The sequence below is a fragment of the Rhynchophorus ferrugineus genome, unplaced genomic scaffold (assembly GCF_030347505.1).
Source record: "Rhynchophorus ferrugineus isolate W39M unplaced genomic scaffold, kcgeb_rfMv2 rfM2, whole genome shotgun sequence".
Lineage (NCBI taxonomy): Eukaryota > Metazoa > Arthropoda > Insecta > Coleoptera > Curculionidae > Rhynchophorus > Rhynchophorus ferrugineus.
Genome location: NW_027472581.1, coordinates 53,005,601 through 53,027,392, shown reverse-complemented (window position 1 = coordinate 53,027,392; position 21,792 = coordinate 53,005,601). Strand labels below are relative to the sequence as shown.

The 21,792-nt window shown below is 31.2% G+C and overlaps 1 protein-coding gene across 1 annotated transcript in view; it reads right to left on the bottom strand.

The window, feature by feature from the left end:
- Positions 1 to 1,281: 1,281 nt before the first annotated feature.
- LOC143190097 (homeobox protein B-H1) overlaps positions 1,282 to 21,792 on the bottom strand; it is a 59,087-nt gene continuing 38,576 nt past the window's right edge. Inside the window, exon 3 of the mRNA XM_076394187.1 lies at positions 1,282 to 1,859. Within this exon, the coding sequence (XP_076250302.1) occupies positions 1,415 to 1,859 (445 nt within the window). The 3' untranslated portion in view covers positions 1,282 to 1,414. The remainder of the gene's footprint in view (positions 1,860 to 21,792) is intronic.

Genomic DNA, 21,792 nt, shown 5'->3' with positions numbered 1-21,792 from the left:
TTCTGATAATTAAATATCATATTAATCCTTTTAAATTTAAAAAAATCCTTCAATGACATTTTTTAGGCCGATGGGAGATTGAAACCGAATCAAAGAAGATTTTAGTTTCCGAAGTCATTTCGAAAACAGTAAAAATGTTTAGTATAAATGCATCGTACCTATGAGAAAATGGCAAAATGTATCCAGACCATGGTAATACCAGCATATGCAGAGCAGGTCTTTATGGTCATCGATATTCCGCTTCGGTGTTATTAATATTTGGGATTGTTGTAGTATATCTATTTTTCATAGCCAGTTACAATGCGCCACATAAAACTCTTGAGAATTTGTTGTAAGTTTGTGTAGTAAACAAATGGCAATTTAATTAGCAAAAGGAAAATTACTTTCTGTTGGAATTTTCTCAGCGCATGTAAATATCTGAAAAAGGCTTCATTCATCGGCCGCTGAGCCATCTGAAAGTTTTTTGAGAGTTTGATCTGGATTTTCCTCCAAAAAGTCTTGCAACTCATTATCCTCGATTTTTTATTGGTCCTACAGTCCATTCCTTGTCATTAATATCAAAATTACTTGAGCACTTTTGAATCGTTGAAACCAAAATTGAAAATTTCTATATTACTAAGTAGCATTACCATACATTTCTAAAAGTGTTTTGTGGGTTTCGGCAGTATATTATTTCAAATCAAACAGCAAAAGTAATGTATGCCGAAAATTTGATTTTGAACGTTAGTAACTTTATTATAATTAGTATCATATACTTCTATCAATATACACTAAAGAACAAACTAAAATTAAGTGGAAAACTTACTTTAAGTTACTTTATGATGTTTAATAGTTGTTCGCATTTTTAGTAATATATATCACTGATCAAAATACATACAAGAAGTATTATTTTTATACATTTAATATTTTAGGTGCTAGGTTCAATATAAACACAATACGGTAATAAAAACTTTAAATTCTTTATTCTATATTTTCTAATTTTAACATGAATAAACATAGCTATTGAGCCAAAAGGAATGAAACTGATAAAAAAGATTACATCGTTCTTGTGCAATCTTACACAGGTATAAATAGTCCAATGGTAGAGCCAAATCCAAGTTACCACTCAAAGAATTCGAGCTATGCTCTGATTCATAGTGGTGAAATATCCATGAAAAATGCCGAGCTTGCTGCTTACATCTCGCATTTTTCCTCACGGATCTTCCATAGTTGAAGCTCACATACATACTTTTAGGTACATTTCATTTCTATATTACAAAAAAAAAGAGAAAAAAACAATACACTTTGTCCATCTTTTTCTACACAACACTTAAAAGCAGAAAATAAATTAACAAGTTTTTATAGTACAATTTATATCACAATATTACAAACAATTCTCATTTTCCCAACCTGATGTGGGCGGATGGGCTTTGCTTTATACATGGATTGTGTCCTCGTCATCGGAAGGTGACCGTCTCCCACCTGGCGAACCTGGAGATCCAGGGTCCAGAGGAGCGTCAGGACTCGGCGTTCTCGGTGACGGCCCTTCCGATGTTGGATTTGAATAATAACTAGATAATGTGCTCAGAGAACTGCTTGCAGCAAGGGAGCCCAAGTGCGCACTAGGTCCAGGGATTCCAATACCAATTCCTGGAGGATAAAGTCGGTACGGGAGTGGTTTTTGGAGAGTGGCCGCGGCTGCCGCCGCAGCTTGCCGGTAGTAGATGTCGGCAGCTGTGGGCGCAGCTGTAGGGGCAGCATTTTGTGGAGGGTACCAACACCCATATGGTGGTCCGCCGTACAGCCTCTGGAACGCCGCGTAATTTCCAGCTTCTGCAAGAAGTTCCAAACCAACAGCAGTCTGTCGTTTCCATTTCGTCCTGAAACAAAATAGAAAAAATTAGTTTATATGTATATTCATAAATTTACTAATTTGCTAACAAAAATATTATTATTAAAACGATTGTATGTTATTTCGAATAAGGTATATTGTAATTTAAAATGTTAGAATTTAAAATATATTGATAAAGTTGAAGCTTTTTTAACAATTGAGCTTTTATTGTGGTAAAATTGTTTTTGTGTCGAGGTATATTAATTTAACTTCAACGATGAAAAACTATTTTCTTTTAATAAGCCAATATTATACTCATTATCTATTCAAACAAAAAACAGATGTTTACTGTTAGAAGTTTATTTAATAGTTACCAAACAATAGATGAACTACAAAATTCCAAACCGCAAAGTACAAAAGAACATGGACTAGACGCGACGAAAAGCGAAGGGTTCGATCCCCAGCCGAAAAAACCACAAAACTAAATTAAATTGAACAACACTTTAGTCAATTTAGCTGACAAAATATGTCAGAAAGCCATACCGTAACGTATTAGCTAGTTCCTGTCTATTTTTCTCGAACATATTGTGCATCGTACTCAGCATATGTTCAATTTTGCGGTTACCTATTATAAAAAAGGATGTTTTGTTTCATTTTACTCGTCATTACAATCATATTAGTGCTTACGAATCGAAAGGCTTTATGTAATTGGGTTAAATTGTGGTATCCCTTAGATATCTTCTTTATATCATGAAAATAAAACTATATACACATATATTATATATTTTGGAAAATATATAAGGATTGAAGATTAATATAGTTTAGTTACAATATTTATAATAGAAATTACTATAAGGTATTGTATTATAAGTAGTATATGATAGTTTTGTACTATACTTTTCGTTAAAGGTTTAATTTTTTAGTCCTTATCCATAATTTTGCTAGTTTAATACAAATAAGTCGCTTTTTCAAACTTTATGAAACATGATGAAAATGTACGTTTTGTGAATTATGCAAGTTGAATGTGTATAACTTGTACATTCTTTTTTAATCAAGTTAAACCTAACTAATTGGGTAATGTAGTTCAATTTATGGTCAATTTAAAAATCTTAATTGCTTTTATATAATAATAATTTTATATTATATTAATAAAAAGCGTAATAAGTTAAAGCTAAAATTACACTGTGTGACATTTCGATTGTTGTAGTAACAATAAATAAAACGGCTCTTTTTACGTACCATAAATAAATAAAGATAGTATGAAAATTTTAAATCATATTTATTTCAAAGACAATTGACAGTGAATCAAAATTGTGCAGGATTAAGTGGGCACTAGAAAAAATGAGCCATATATTCTGAAAAAAATGACGAAATATTAACTTTTCCTCTTGTGCACAGTAGAATCCTTTTTCATTACAAAACAGCAGTAATTTGCTAACATTTTAGCATTCCATCTCCCTTGATAACGCTGTTCTTCTCTGTTTCAATGCTCTAATCATTTCAAGATTAAGGGGGGAAAATCGAAATGGAAATACAAGAAATGTATTTTTAAAGACATTCTGCATCCCATCATTTTAAATTTTTGTATCAAGTCATTCACTAAAAACTCAGCATTTTCAGCTTTAAGATTGCCTAAAAATTCATGAATTATTTTCTTTAGAGTTAACCAAGCTGTTTGATTTGCCACAAACAAAGTCAGCTCTTTTTAACCAATATTTAACTTCACAATTTTTTTTTGGTGTATCTACGGTCCCACAAATTGAGAAAACAACAATATTTCGTAAAATATTCCCGTGTTCTAAGCAATAAAATCAAAACAGACTTTTTAAGTTGTATTCTTTGTATTTGATTAAGTCTAAAATTAGTTTCATATTTTCATATGTTTCTTTTAAAATGACTGAATATCGAATAGGTATGGAAGGATATCGACTGCCATTGTGCAATAATACAGCTTTTAAGCATAAATAGTATTCAGACTATTACTAGGGAACGTGACGTGTTAGATAAGCATATCATAGGCAATGTTTTAACAATGGAGCAAGGAATTCAAAACACCTAATCTTATTTATGTTAGAAAAATTGTGTCAAACTATGTTATTAAAATAAAAGAAGCCAGGAGAAAATACTTAAAGTATCTCACTCACTCTTATCTTTATTAGAAAATATCATATTTAAGTTTAACATTTTTAGTATTTTTGGTCAGTTTGGTGGTTTTAACCATAGCAGTTAAGGTGATAGAACAATCCTCCTACTTCTGTGATGGTCGTGGGTTCGAATACTACCAGAGCATGATTAATGTAACTCAAACTAAATATAGTTTATTAAAAGTTTATTATTATAAAAAATAAATTTTTGTTCATAGGGGTTATTGGTTTATATTAATTATTTAAGAAAATATACCTGTTCATATTGATTTAAAAAAGACTGGAATGAATGAATTAAAGATAAATGCAATATACAATTTACTGGCTCTTTCTGAAATGTTCTTAAACTGCTCTTAAACTGCTCTCTCATTCCATTTTGTAAAATATCTCGTGTTAATTTAAAACAACACCTTTCAGTAACTAATTGGAATTTAGCCTTATAATTAGGCGGCCGCTCATAATCCAAAGAACAAACTATACCTAAACTGTCCCGCCCATCGAGCGTTCAACCCATACAGACCCTACTAATTACCCTTAGGTGGCCCTAAATAGGAAATAATTTCGCTATTATCGACTAAAAGAACTGAACGCCACTTCCCATATTGATTTTGGACCTTTTTTCGAAAATTACACATTTTTGGCCGAGTCATTATTTGGACTAGGATGAAATGAATTGACGGCGTCGATGGCGTCTGAGCCGAAATTTCACAGTCGTTCACGGTCTGTCAGCTAAAACAAACCTCTGACCGTCTATGTACGTCTCGGAAGCGACGAGGAAGCTTTCGGTTTCGAAAGAAAAATTTCGGTTTCTGGTTCATGCTTGAAAAGCCGTACCAAACCGCTATAAAAACGTTTGGATGAAGACGCTTTCAAGCATATTAAAACATCAGAACTGATTCAGTTCCCTATGTATACGTAGAGTTTATTTATTTGTCATAATTTTTTCATATATATTTATCCCATTGATACTTCATTTGTGTTCATTTTATATTTAAATGATTGTACTTATTTTAAGACTGGAAGGACTAGTTGGTACTAATCTGTCTAACCGTAACTGGTACGTTTAACGTACGTAGTGTTTTCTATCTATAAACTCGAAATTCTAATTCGAGTAAGTGACTGTGTTTTGTTCAAATTATTTAATTTTTAATGTAATTGTGTTTAATAACGTTTCTTTCTTATTCTTATAGCCTTTGTATTTTAGTGTACATTATATATTTTATACTTAAGATTAGAAATAACCAAATAACAATATGAATTTTATAACTTAAAATTATTTTATTGCACAGATTATGTGATATTGTTTTGTATTATTTATTATTTTACTTATAGTCACTTCGACGCGTTAGCGTTATTGGTGAGTTGATACAAGTTGTACTATAATACATCGATTTATTACATTATATTCTTACACTACAATAGTACATTAAATTATACGTTGAGGTATTGATGGAATATGGGGTGTAATGTGTATAAAATTCGCATGCGACTTTGCAGTATTTGTGCCCACATTTGTATCTCACTTGGATTGGTCGGTGTAAACTATACGGCCTGATGAAAAATCGGAAGGTAATCGGAGGAAGTGTTGGTGAATGACTGACTGAGGCATGTTAGCAGGGCCGACACATTTAGGAGATCTATTAATGTTGACTGAAGGTGTTATCCGTGGATGCCTATCGACCATTGCAGGAAATAAGGATAAGTCCGATTTTCGATTCCAAAATTCCTAGAGAGATTAAGGGTTGGATGGGTGCTGGCTTTTTTCAGAAGAAGTCTTATTCGACGATATTTCAAGTCTTCTATGGATGCAAGGCACTGGAGGCTTGTTGTGGGGCTTAACAGTGATGTTATTTTGAACTCTTTTTTTAATTGCTTTTTAAGGATTCATTTCTACAAATTAGGATTTATTTGAACTGGAGCTACTTCTTAACGTAAGCTCCGAAACATGAGCGAATGAACTTATGAACTATCCCACAAGCCAGGCGGTTTTATCCAGTTTGATTAGTAATGTAATTCAGGTGGTTGCCCATTGTCGATTATTAGACTTTTGTATAAAGGCGAATATCAATATAGAACAAAAACATTCCTATAGCAAGTAGAACCTAAACCTGTGCCTAAATGTAAGACTGTCCATTCGCCTATACACTGCCCTACAGAGCGAAACGGCGACACAATATTATTGTTTAAGTACTTTCCCTGGCAATTTACAGGCTTTGAACGCTTTTTTCCATTTTTATTCTTTAGATTTTGCACATTTGTCTTTTGAACAGTCATAATTATAATCAATCACAAACACAAATTTACTATCGTGTCCCGTCAGGATTCGAACCCGCGACTATCGCAAAAGTATCGCGCCAACCAAGTTGGTTAAAAATATTAAAATATTATTGTATTTTATGCTCTAATAGTAATTATTTTAATGGTGACAATGAAAGAAAAGTATATTTAGCATAAATTTTAACAACGTTTTTCACATCTTTAATAAGGATCATGATATACTGGTTATTAATATGTCTGTGGCATGAAATTACGCATTAAAACCGAGTGATCCTTGATAATTCACAAACGGAGGACTAGAAAAAAAAGGGACCAACACGACAAAACAAATCGTTTCGTGTCACAGCCAACTCGAACATTCGACGCGGGGTTTCATAGCCGAGTACGACCATTAAAAACGACTTTTACGACTGCGATTTATTTGCATTTAACGCTCATTACCGGGACCCGAATGCACTTATGAGAAGCGGCTACCCTCGTTTCGATATGGTCCCCCGCCCTCCAGCCCGACCACCCTTTGACGACCCGCTACACCCCGAACAAAACAACGTACAACAACCACGGGCCGCCCCATTCAAAATAAATTACCCTCTTCTCTAAATTCGCCCGCCATAAATCAAAACACTAATGATTTTATTGCCTTTCCACTAGCTGGCAATGTAGTAGATACGGCAGCATCTTTCTTTTTATTATTTATTTTCTGTTGGTAGACATTGCGGTTGTTTGTCGTCCACGCTCAAACTGTTCCAGCTATTGATTCGGTTTCATTCTTTCATGGAGCGAGTCGACAAATTGAATGGTTTGAATTTCTATTTCATTTACTATCGTGCGTTTCCCTATTGATGTCGAGTTCTTATTACATATCGTAATGTGTATATTAATATTTTTGTCAAAATAAAAGTAAGAATTGTTGCAGTACAAACATCTGATATTTTAAAATATCTTTTTCCAAATAGTGTTTATCTGGAATTGATTTACTACTTAACGTGGGCTCCGAACCACGGTCCTCGGCTTTAATCCTACCAGCAAGTGTCCTACTTTGAGAGATCATCCCAGAAGACATCCGGTCTTACCCAGCCTGGTTACTGGCGTGACTGGGATCATTTTCCTTGTCCGATTTTGCACTTGGGAAAAGGGACAGTCCTGACCACGCTGATGTATTTTATTCTTGTTATTATGTTTTAATTAATACCTATTAAATAGAAGGTTAAAAAATTCGAATAAATATAAAAGTAATTAAATAATATATTTAATAATGTAAATTTGAAATAAATCATATTACAAAATAATATTTTGCCTTTTTATTTTAAGTATTTTATTTTACTATACACTAGAATCATTAACAATGACTTGATTTTAACATATTAATATAATTTAGGATAATTTGGCTAAAGGTTATTTTTATTAAGAATAATTATTGTTTAGTCTTTTATTGCATTTTAACGTTTCCACTTCATCAACTAAGTTTTATCAGGATTATATAGTCTATAGTTTATCTAATTTAACCCTACAGACTGGCGATGAGAGACCATCTCAGTAAATATTCTTTGTTAGATTTTGCATTTTTTCCTAAGGGAATTTTTTCCTAAAGATTTTTCCTTGGTTATTTTTAGATTTTGCATTTTTTCCTAAGGGTAGTTAAAAACATAATTTAAAAGCATATAGTCAAGGGTTAAATTTGAATTCGTGTCTTTCGTAAAACCTTTCCGTCATCTTGCAAAAATAGATTTGTTTGAATTTTTGTTATCTGCTATATCACATGGTAGATTATATAAATAGTTATAATATCATGTAGTTAATAACGTAACGAATTGCTCCAATAAAACTTTATCCTAGTTTAGTTGTTTAGTGTTATTTATTTTAATACTATAACTAAACATTATATAAATTAACAAACTTGATATTATATGTTAAACTAATTCATTTCTGTATATGTTTTACGTTATATTGTTATATTGTTAAAATAACTTCTGTTAGAAAATCAAATAATATTTTAAGGACTATTTGCTATATTAAAAATAATATTCTTTATACAACAATATTAATTTAACCATAACACTTGGTGCCATGTTTCATAAATATATTTTATTAATACATTTTTATGGATTTAAATCAGTATTTATAGTTTTTGAACAATTGTGTCACATTCAATTAACTTCCTGTTGATCATTAGTCCTTACGAAAACACGAATTTTACTAATTTGGGATGGTTGTTCAGTAACATAACGCATCAGTATGCGACGTGCGACTGAGATAATTTTTCTGCAACAAATTTTTGTCATTCATGACATGAATTCAAAATCATGCATTTTGAGGTATATAATAAATCATTAGTATTTCTAACAATGTAAATGTCCGGACGAGTTTGTCGCTACCCGTATTGAATGCATTCCATGACTGACAAATTTCCGCATTAGCTATGGTAAATTTTAGCGTAAAACGCCTCACTAGATTTTATTACCTTGCGGCTTTTTCTATTCGTATTTACCCATCCAAGATCGACCGTGGACGGGACCTGTTTGTTTAAGGAATTGGACGCAAACCGCTTTGTGTGTTTTAACACTTAAATTCTAATAGGGGATAGTGGTCAAAAGTGATGAATGCTGTGACTAATGGTTTCGGCGTGGTTTCGTTTATTCACAATCCAAAGTCATAATTTTACTGTATGATTATTCGATCTATAATCACATAATCGAATCAAATTAAATATTTTTGAAATAACATGTTGATTCATTGGTTTCTTCCGCGTTCGAGTTTTGTTTCGTATTAACTCCTTGGAATGTTATATATATATATATATATATATATATATATATATATATATATATATATATATATATATATAATATATATATATATATATATATATATATATATATATATATATATATATATATATATATATATATTGGTTAAAAATATTTAAGAAAGGGGTTATATTACTTATTATTTAATTATTTTACAAATCTTGCCACCAAGTGGGAAGTGAGCAAATACAATTACTGATATAAAGAGTTCGATAATATTTCACAATAAATTCTACTGATAAGTTCCACGAAAGAATTTTTGAGATTTGAGAAGTGTCAGAAGATGGAATCAAATTTGGTGAATAAACTGAATATTGAAGTAATTCCATATTTTCGGTAATGATTCGCTTATTTTATCAATAGTGTTTTGAATTGTATAGCTTGCGTTATCTTTATGCAAAGTTACGTATCTCCGTCACGAAATCTTGGTTTTGTTTGGAACAATGTTTTTTTATGAAAGCTGAAATATTAAAATTATTCTCTTAATGGATAAGTGGTTAATGGTCCACGAAATTTTTTGAGAGCGCGATAGCATTTTAATATTTTATTTAAAAACAAATTAACAAAAAACAGGTGATTCCTTGTTGCTTTGGATAAGAAACTGTAAAATCCCCGATATTTTTTTAGGAATGTTAGCCAGGCGGTATCGTTTCTTTTTGAACTATCACGCGAGCTAGCCGATGTGGCACGATCGCATGGTGTTGGAGAGCGATCGAAATATTCCGAGAACAATTTGCTAGCAGTTAAGGGTAGTTTAACGTACATTTTTAATCCAAGATAAGAACGGGGGGCTTAAACACTTCCGACGTTTCTTTCAATTGCAGCAGACCGTAGACTGTGTTCCAGATTAGACGACTGACTCGCACGCCAGCACGCATAAAGGGGGAAGGGAGGAACTTGTTTGATGATGATTTTGAATATTACCTATATGTTTTCCTTTTTTTTCGTTCTATGTTGCTATGAACATTGATATAGCCTATTTATGTTTTCATTGTTTGGAGAAAGATTTATTAAATTCTTCTTGTGGTTACTTCTTCCCCGTAATATTAAATTAAAATATATATATGGAAAGATTTAACAAACTAAACGTTATAAGAACTAGTAACCAGAATAACTTATAAAGATATATAAAAGCATAAAAAACAATCATAAAAATTCAATAGCTCCTACTGTTGCGATAGTTGCGGGTGCGAATCCTGCCAGGGCGTGGTCGTAAATTTATGTTTGTGATTGTCCTTAGGCAACAGTACAAAATCCGACAAGGAAAATGATTCCAGTCACGCCAGTAACCAGCCTGGGTGAGACCAGATGCCTTTTCGGATGATCTCTAAGTTGGCCCCTGGCCAATCGGTAGACTTAATTCTGAGGACCGTGGTTCGAAGGCTACATTAATCAATAGATTCAATACAGATAAACCCTAGTTCGTAAAAGGGAGACTAATATATATAAAAAAAACTGAACTTGAAAATTGTCTATATCATTGTGTAGAAAATCATATATATAGAAAAGCGTAGAATTGAATTCATTTACGGAAAGTTTAACTATTCTTGTTAACTTTAAAGAAGAGTATTTTAAAATTTATTAAGTGTTCTTGAGAATTTATGGTGATCGTACTCTAAGGTTGTTGGCTTGATTACATAGTGGCTGAAGTGACGAGACGGTATTCTAACTACTGCGAGAGTCGCATATTTGCCTCTTTCAGGCTATGGGTGTTTTTGATTATATTGAATATGTCGATAGTTTAGAATAGTTGTTAGGTGGTAGCCAGTTGGTAAACTTAACGTCGAGGGATTATACTTTAGATCATACGTTAAGTGAAAATAGGATTTATAAATAATGCATAAGCAGATTTGCTTTCAGTTGAAGACAAATAGATCATTTGAAGATGAATATTGTTAAGACCAAGCAAAGATATTTTGAAAATAGGCAAAAAATAAAAAGTGAAGTTTTTATCTAAACCTTTATTTTATTTTCAAGATACGTGCTTGTTTATACCTATAAATTAGTTTTTAAGCTTAATTGTGAAAGGCTAATACAATATATCTTATTACAAGTATTGTCCAGAGATAGGTACTACTTTTTCTCAATTTTCAAGCAATTTACGGATATCATCATGAAAGAACGATATATATTTTCAAGCTATTTAGGAATCGACTCATTATTTGGTATTTTCATAAGAAGTGAAGTGCTAGTTAGACAGATCACGACCATATGTCGGCACAAGTAGTAATCAGAGGGAGCAATGTTTAGAGTATACGGATTGTAGTAGTCTCCCACATGTAGAGTACTCCCCATTTTGTTTATAAGTATGTTTAACCAGTTTTGCAATATATGGTCGAGCGTTATAATGTTGTAGAACAACATTATTGTGTTTTTGCTCGTATTCTGGACGTTTCTCGCGTAGTGCTCGGCTCAAACGCATCAATTATAGTCGATAGTTATCACCATTAACGGTTTCATAGAGCAAAACCATTCAAATTTTTTGAGATTCCAGAACGCTCTTTTTGTCGAAACCACCATTTTTTGAGCATTAAAACCAGTGGTGACATGTTAAAATCGAGGAGCATAATTGTCACAAGATTCAAATAACTCTCGATTATCTTCAGCCGTCTTTTTGTTAAAATTGAAGTGAAAATACTAAAAGTTCCTACAAATGCGATTAACTCGGTACACATTTTTCAACGCATTTTTGTCACACTTCGACGAAATGACACACACTGGAAAACGAAGCCTGTCAGTGAGCCTTGTACCCAATGTCTTTAACATACAGTAACACTATTTGTTCCAAATCCTTTAAAATCCTTAATTTATAGTTCAGATAGTTGTTTCTTTGTTATTAAGGTTGTTGCGTCTTTATACGTAATATTATTTATGTATAATGTAATGAAATGTAATATTTATGTGCTATATGTAAAAAAATATAGTTAAAGTCAAAATTAAGGTTAGCAAATAAAGTCCATAAACATTTAAGAATATAGTTTATTATTTGCTAAAGCATATTAAAAGCAAATTGGTCCTTTAAGTAGATGCAGGTATTGATTTCTATAAACATAAAAATTTGGTGAACCGAAATCGCGCGTTAAATGTCCCAAAAATGCCTCAATTAATATTTAATATATCTATTATTACTAATTCAATGTTACTTGAAAAATAATGTCCACATATCTAAATGTATTATTAACCGATTATTTTTCTCACTGTTAATATTATTAGATAAGTGTCGTTCTTTACCAACATCCATAAACCCATTATCGTATTTTCTCTGGTGATTTTACTAAATGGCGCCGCCTTCTCCATTTGACCGCAGAAGGTGATCATTACACCGGCTGCTGTATGACGCAAAAACTAATTAGCCGCCCTCGTTCTCCCTTTATTCCTATGCCAGATCGGTTATTGGTAGAAATCATTTAGTCACCTAATCACCAGTGAGCGGTACTGGAAAACTGCTGACGAATCATCGAGGCGCCGTTAAACAATTACCGACGAAACGTAGACAGATCCGCCTCTGTCTGTGCGTTTGAGAATTTCAATTTTTTCTCGTTAAAAACGTTCGGTGAGGAGCCGCATAGAAATATCGCAGAGACTGTGTGAAAGTTTTACGCCCGATCCTCCTTACTTCATCCCGAAGCCACCTTATTATTAGCTTTTTTTATGCTTCCATTTCCTGTTACACTTTTTTAAGCTTGTATTATAAATCCCTTGTTAAACTGGGCCATTATTTAATAATCTTTTTAATGGTTGGAATCCGTAGTTAAAATTAATAATGCAAAAATTGACGTTCTGTTGAGAATTGATATATGTTTTATTTATTTTAATTAAACTATTATTACTAAAATCAATTTTTTATACAGAATTGTTAAGATTATTTAAATTTATATGTATTATACTATTTTTAATAAGGTATAATAATTTCATGAAAAACTTTATTGATAAATTTGAATTTGAATTTTTTATATAGCTTATATTGTTGTATATATTCTCTCTTGTTCTCTATTTCTCTTTTTCGCTTTTTGACGATAACTTAATTTTTTACAATTTGGTAATATTGAAAATGAAATAAATATACTGTTAAAATGTTGTTATTATTAAGTTATTTTATAAGTTTGTAAATTATATTTTTTGTTGGATCGATATATTTAAAAGTGATATTTAGGCAAATATGTTAGATTGACCTATTTATTGATCGAGTCAATAAATCATAAAAAATTGGATCAATAATTAGAACATAGATAAGATATTAAGAGAGATTCCAATATATGTTCTTGATACTTACGAATCCATATTTTAATAGCAATATTTATTTTATTATTTGACATGTTTTGACGTATAATTTAAATTGCATTATTATATAATTTAAAAAATATCAACCTATTTTATCCAAATCGTATTAATTTTTTTATTTGATTCATAGTTCCTTGACATTTGAAATAATATTGAAACAAAAAAGTTTATTTGGCGACGAGCTAAGATGTTTTTGATTTAATAATGTGCTTTAATATGTGTTAGTTTTGCCAAATAATTCAAGGATATTGCCTTTAAAGAATGTCACTAACTTATTCTTTCAAATCAGACACTTGTGTGGCTTTTAAAAGATTTGAGCATTGAGCAAATCAAATTTGTTTTCTCTCATTTGGTAAAAAAATCATTGTATTCTTTTGGGAAAAGGCATCATCATTGATATTAATCAAGCATATCACTAAGGGAGACGAGTTATAGATTACCGCATTGGATTTTAAAGATCATTCTATAAATTGAATGGGAAACTCTGTCAAAGGATTCAAAAAATGAAAAATTAAATTTTTTTTACAAATATTATAATAGTAATGGGAAAAAATAGAGGACTTCCCAATTGCTGTCCTCATCACTGTTCTACCAATTGGATAGTGGCCAACTTGAAGGTTATCCTACAGTCTGAACCAGTGCAAACCGTGGTATTTTACAGTTACAATTAAACTCATTTTGATTTAACTGCATTTGTTTTTATTTATTTAACTTTTATTTTACTTTTATACTATATTTACTATTATTATATACTTTATACTTATATTTTATTTTTATTTATTTGATTTATTTAACTGTACAACAATATACATTATATAAACTTATTACATAAACTTTTTATATTATATAAAAGAAATGGAGACCATAGATGGTTGACAATCAAACCCAAATCAATTTTTCAACCAAAGGGTATGGATTGTTGATAACGACATTAGGTGGAAATAAAAAGGTGCAATTTTCCACGTGGTACATCGCTAAACGATATTAAACGCGGTCTGATTTAAATAACAAGCGAGTTAGTTCAAGTAGCGAGAATCTATTTAAGCGTACCAGCATCGGTACCCCGTTTTCCCATAATAAATCTTCGGCTGGTTGACAAATAACTATTAGAGTGACCTAGTAGGTTATAGAAAAGCCATTCGAGTGTGGGTAATGAGTGTCACGGCCCCTCGTAACGACTGGAGTGGGGTCTAGTATTCATAGGAAATTAAATTTGGGGAACAACTTTTTAATTAATGTTTTGCGGTTTATTTCTGAATACTCAAGGGACTATATATGTAAGTTGTGATATTTGCTGATAGAAACACGTACCTGGCAATCGGTTTGCAAATTGTCCACAAGTTTATGATATCTGTTTTGCAGATCAAGGTGAATGTTATTTTCATCGTATTTTAATCTACGTTTATTTTTAAATTTTACATTTGCAATGTAAAGTTTGCCTTTTCTTTATGATAATAATTGTATCTTCACATATTTGTTGCCTTTGCTTTGATTCTTCTTTCAAAGTCTTTCATAGTTTTTCAAAGTTTCGATACTGATACTTTCAGCAGATTTTAATGATATATAAAAATCAAAATCCAAAAAAAGTTAAGGATTTTTTCTGAAATTTCAACTTTCTAAGTGATTTTTGATTTTTTCTAATTATAGGTTCACTATTCTTTTCTTCCTTTTGCCAACTTAATATTAACTAGGTTGATTTGAACTGGGCTTACCATTTAAGGTGGGCCCTGACCCACTATTCTCAGCATTAAGCCTAGCGAATGTCCAATAGTCAAGTTGGAGCCCATTCCAGAAGAAAATTGCAATCATAAACATAAAGTACATATATGGTCTGGAATTGGAATTAATTTTACAAAATAAAAATAAGTAGTTTTATAATCTTTATAGAATTACTGTATCAGCACTTACTGTATTCGTTGTGATTCCGAATTTTCAGATAAGAAAGGGGGGGTATTAATTATCCACATTGAAATAAACATTATAACTAATTTACTGTGTAAAATTAGTAAAACTAATTTTACACATGCTTATTTGGGACAGATATCATTAAAAAGAAATATTATGTCAATTTCTTTTATTTGCAGGCCTCAAAATGCAGCTGAAAAAATATTATTGTTCTTGAATATCTATAGAAATACTGTTATGTTCCCGATGAAGTGCTATTACTGGTTTTAAAAAGGAATTCAAATTAAAATCACTGATAAAATCTTTATATCTCGGTGTTCCAGGTAAGCATATTCCTAACTATGTTTTCAGTCTTGGTATTTTGGGGCGGCGCCTTGATTCTCTTCCATTTTAAAGTTGGATATTTGCCGGCATGCAAACTCGAGACAATTACTGCTAATTTCAACCGGTGTATACTGTAAACTGCACATTTTCCATGTCACGTAGATCGCCTTACAGGAATCGGATAGCGAAACGATTTTCCCATCACGATATGGGGAAAATGCGCTCGTTGCCCCCACCCATTTTAGTATTAAACGCTAAATGGTTTTGCCGCAATGCTAAATGGGTCTTTTTAACATAATTGCGCTGAGGAACAATCCGCTTTTTTTGTACGGTCTGTTCAAAACACGCGACATACTCAAACGGAATTTTGTTGACCTTATATTAATATGTTTATACATTTTAAATATGTATATAAAACACAATCCTCAAATCTAAGTACTTTTGCATCTAGCCTATATAATTTTATGGGACTTTCAACAGATGGTGTTACTGTGTATTAATCAGTTCCAGTACTTTTGTAATAAACCTTATGTTGAAGTATGACAATGACAGGCTTTACTTTCCAGTATATACTATTTCGATTTAACGTGCCTCATCGATTTTAATATATGAATACTGATTTCGATGTTTTAAAAGTGGTGATATTAACATCGAAGCCAAAGAGCATTCTAATGTAGGCAAAGGAATTACTCGATAAAACCATTAATAGGGATTGCTATCGACTACAATTGATGCGTTTCGGGTCAAGATGCAGTCGGGCACTGCGCGAAAAAAGTTGGAATATGAGAAAAACCACACCAATGTTATTCTAGAGCATGGCTACACTCGACTATTTCGCAAAACCGATGAAAATATACTTGGAAATATTAAAATGGGAAGTGCTATACCACCCGACGTATTCTTCAGACCTTGCTCCTTCTGATTACCATTTATTTTGACATATGAGTTATAACCTGTCTGTGTCGCGCTTCACGTCTTATGAAGATACCAACATATAGGCCAATTCGGGGATATTCGCAAGAGATACACCGAAATGGAATCCGTAAATTGCCTAAAAATGGGAGAAAGTAGCGTATGAACATAACTTTGAATCAAATACATTGTACCAATTTTTTACAATAAGGGATCAAATTTTAAAAATCCTTTAAAACTAATTTATAGGCCTAATAACACGTATATGTAAAACGTATATGTAGATACAGTCACTTTAAATTTTCGAATTTTTTAGTGACTGAATCAATTGCTTATTGTGGGCACCAAACTATGGCCTTTGGTATTAAACCTTTCGAATGACTAGTGACTAACCCATGAAGCGATCATCTCAGAAAACATCCGGTTTTACCTGGTCTGGTTACTAGCGTTTCTTATTAGATATTACACTCTTGTCTATCACAAGGACTATCACATGTACAAATGATCATAAAACTGAAGTATATCCATCTTCTAGCGGCAAGCATTAAGCTAGTATAAATAATTAAAATACCTTATATAAATTAAAATACATCATGTTCGCTCTGAATGAAAATAGCGACAAAATTCAACAAATAAAATACATCAGGATTCGTTACCAAGATTAACTCTGACAAAAATTTGACAACACCCTAACAATAAAGACCTGTAGCTGGCTTAATGGTGCAGTGGCAAAGGTGACAGGACAGTCCTCCAACTGTTGCGATAGCTTCGGGTTCGAATCCTGATGGGGCATGATCGTAAATGTGTGATTGTGATTGTTTAAAATTTGGGATTGCCCTGGGCAAGAGTGTAAAATCCCACAAGGATAATGATCCCAGTCACGCCACTACCCAGGCTGGGTAAGACCGCTTTTCTTCTGGGATGGTCTCCAAGTTGGTCACTAGCCAGTTGGTAGGCTTAATTCCGAGGACCGTGCGTTGGAGCCCAGGTTAAACTGTAGGTCTAGTCCAGATAAACTCTCGTTAGTAAATAGGAGACTAAAATATTTAAAAAATTATTAATAAAAAAGAAATAAATAAAGACCTTTAATGACATATATAAGAAATTAAATGGTAGCTGAATATGAATTGAATTTTCAATTAATCAAGTCAATTAATCAAATTTGAATATAAGCTTTTTGAGGAAGAGTTACCTTGTAGTTCCTCGTATAGCAATGTAATCTCAGTTACTTTTTAAAATACTGAAAAATCGTGGATATTAAGTAAAACTAATAACTGATATATAAAAACTGTTAGGAGGGAAAGATCTTCAACAACTTAAGTACTTTCAATCCATCACACTTGAGCAACACCAAGAAATGAGTATACGGACTAACATAACAAACCAATAATTCTGAATATCTCGAACAATGGCTTTCTGTAGTAGAAAGTTGGTATAATTTGTCAATTGTTTTATTAAATTAAATTAGAAAAAAAAATTTATGAAAAATTATGGAAGGGCTCCAAAGAAACAGAAGTTTTAATGAATGCGCAAGTCATTACCAATTACAACAGCGTCCGATTTTCAAATTTAGTAGCTACTTCAGATAAGCACAAGCTAAAATAGACCGAAAATATAACTACTTATTTTATACTGACACGAAATAAATAACAAATTTATGTTCCACAGATTGTTACAGGAATAATATTATTATTTTATGTAATATCCATTTTCGGTTTTGTAGAAAGATAATCTCGTATCAAATTTGGTATTATCATATAAATAACGAAAATAATGACAAAATCAGAAAATTATGAAAACAAAATAAACAGCAGTCAAAAATATGGTTTGCATATTAATATCATTATTTCTGTTTTTACTGATGCTGCGTAGTTTTATATAATGTATTTTATTATTTAGATTTAAATAAATATGAATAAATTAAAGTTTTCCGAATATTTTCGCTATAGCGTTTTCAGTTTTAATAAAAATATAAGCGTTCAGAATGGCATTACTTATTGTGCTTTATTATTATTGCGTATGGGAAATATATTGCAATGCCTAATTATAAATTAGTTAATTTTGCATTTACATAAATCGACACTAATACACTTAATAACAATTATATATACTTTTATATATTATCTAATGCTGGTTCGTTGATGCAATGGTTCGAATCCTACTACGGGCATGATCGTACATTTATGTTTGTGACAGTTTATAATTGTAACTGTCCAAAAGGCAAAAATGCAAAATTCCACAAGAAAAATGATCCCAGTCATGTCAGCATCTAGGCTGGGTAAGGCCAGATGTCTTCCAAGATGATATATCTAAGTTGGTTACTCGCCAGTCGGTAATGCCGACTACTGTAGTTCGGAGCCTACGTTAAGCAGTCGATTTAGTCCAGATAACTAAGTTGGTAAATAGGCAGCGTAAAATATAACAAAAACTATCTAATTATTAAAAAAATGAAATGAAAAGGTATATTCAGTTTTTCAACACTCAAAGTTATCAGCTTAAATTCACTCATTAATATCATCAATCCAATCATCCAATTAACGGACACCATTATTGTGTATATTTGCTTATGTATATTGCAGATATTTTTGGGGAATTGCTATTAATACTGCGTGTACAGATCTTGTAGTGAATTGGACAAATAATCTTTAATTAAAATATTTTGCATATATTGATTTTATACTATTGAAGATAACGGTATAAAAATTGCAGGTTTTACATGCATATTAACTATTGGTGACAATTAGTGGAGCGTCGTATGTCGTTGCCTCACAACGATGCGAAACCGTCCACAGCTGCTGCTGGCCATTAACAGGCCATACTGAAAGCGTTTTTTTTTCTTTCGCTTATGGAGCACGGATAAGCCGACCGTCATTCACGCACACACGGCAATTTGTCAATGGAAGCGCCAGAAAGCCAAAAGTAAGGTTGAGTAACGGCTACCGGGTAATATTCGCCATTGAAGAGGAAGTGAGCAAAATAAAAGCCGTAATTTCATACGCCTTATCGACTACTTGATTACAGTGTAATAGGCAATGCACCTATGAAATAGATATGACGGTTACGCAGTATTATATACAGGACGTTGCTGCACAATCAAATATACCATCAATAAACTCTCTGTGTGTTAAACAAAATTATTTACTAAAGATATATTTTTATTTATCATCAGACTCATATTTAATCAATATAAAATTAGTATTCTCCGATATAAGCTCACTTAACAGTTGTTACTGAACTATTATCAAATACATCAAGTACGGCATCTTTAAGTTAATGAAATTTTGAACAAAATGTATATATTATAGGTATATTATATGGTACATATTATAAATAATCTTATTAAGGTATAGACCTGATAATAAATATATACTTGATGTTGAATTTACCTTACAGTATGATATATCTAATATGAAAGTTAGTAGAAAGGGTTGTTTTTTAAATTATTTTGCTTTCTATGTCTATACATCACTATAAAATATATAATAGAGATATATAGTGCTATATAAAATCGAAATTTAATCAGTTGCTTTGCAATGATTTACATCAATTCTAACATCCAATGCTGCAAAATGTTAGATAAGACAAGACACTGAATATATACATTGAATTTTAATTGAATACAAGACATTGAATAAATCCTGAAATAAGTATATATTTATTGCTTAATAGAATATTAAAAAATAATAGGCTCGACTTTATTCAATTTTAAAGCTTTAAATAAGAGTATCACATGAGATATTATTGATTTAATGGATGCAATTACGGTTTAATTAGTACAGATAGAATTGGTATATTTTGTAAAGCATGAAAAAAGTATGAAAATTTTTTATAATACATTTTCTACAATAATCTTTCAATAAAGGGTTTTTTATTATAATTTAACGTCTGCTTTTATTCAATCAGGATATATCTGGATTGGACTGAATTCCCTCCCAACCACTGTTCTCTGCATTAAATTAGAGACCGCCCCAGAAAATATCCGGCCTTAAACAACCTGATCATTAGTGTAATTGGGATGGTAATTCCTGGACGAATATTATACAATTGCCTATAAACACTTACAACTACAATCATAAACAAATACATATGCTGCGGTATTCAAACCCATGAGAGTTGCAACAGTAAAAGGCCGTTCTGTCACCTTAACCACTGCGAATACCAAGCCGTCTTTAGTAAATATTAATAGCTTTGCCAAGACGAAACAAAGTGATGGTTATTTTCAATTAGGGCTGATATTTGACTAGAATATAATTTTAACTTTGTAAATTAGAAATTGTTATTTTCAACCAAGTTTGATCAATATTCAAAAAAATTACAAAATATAATTATCAATCAGTCACCAATTTATAAAAAATATTTGTAAAATTGTTCGTAGCTTAACATAATTAAACTATTATTAATTCAACATATTTTTAAGAATAGTAAGATTTATTATTTTCATGTTCATTTTACGGACCGTTCGCTTTATAAATAATATTTAGGAGTAATTAATCAACACTTATAAGGTTAGAAATTCATTAAAAATGAAGAAAAGTTACAATAAACGTAGGTAGTGAAGTTTAAATCTAAGAAAATTGCTTAAAAATATAAATTTACTTTATTAATAAAGGTATTGAACTATAAATTGGATATATTAAACGGCATAATATGTATAATTAATAACCTTTAAAGTTTTTTTTATATTGCATCCATTTTATAGTTATATAGTGTACATTATTATATAGTGTCTTTAATCAAACTCGTTATTTGTTATATAATCTCAAAAATTTACAGCTTTAAATAGTTTACGAAACTAATACATAATGTTATTTTACTATGAGATCATTACCTCGGTTTCTACCCTATAGTATAATATATTGATAATCCAATGTAAAAGTCATTATTTTTTTGTGTGGCCTTTTTGCTATACCCGCCATAAATTGATGATTCTTCGAAAGATGACCGTTAAACAAGCAGATCATATTCGGTGTTTACTTTTTTATAATCATCGCTCTGTTTCGGTCTATTAGGATGTTTTGTACCATCCATATATGGAATCGATTTTTTTATTATTTAAAATAAATGTCCATATACTCAAACTAGTATCTTCTACATACGGTTAAAAATTGATATATTTTGTTTGTTGTATTTTAAAATGTATAAATATAGATATAAGAAACATAAAATAATTTATATACCTATTTATATACAATTATTAAATTTCTTGAAGTTATTCATAAAAAAAAGTTGAATATATATAAATAATGTGATTATTTACCCATGATGATAAATATTGTTTCGTCGGTGACCAGAAAGAAGCTTCTGGGCGTAAGTAGCCGCTAAGAGTAAGAAA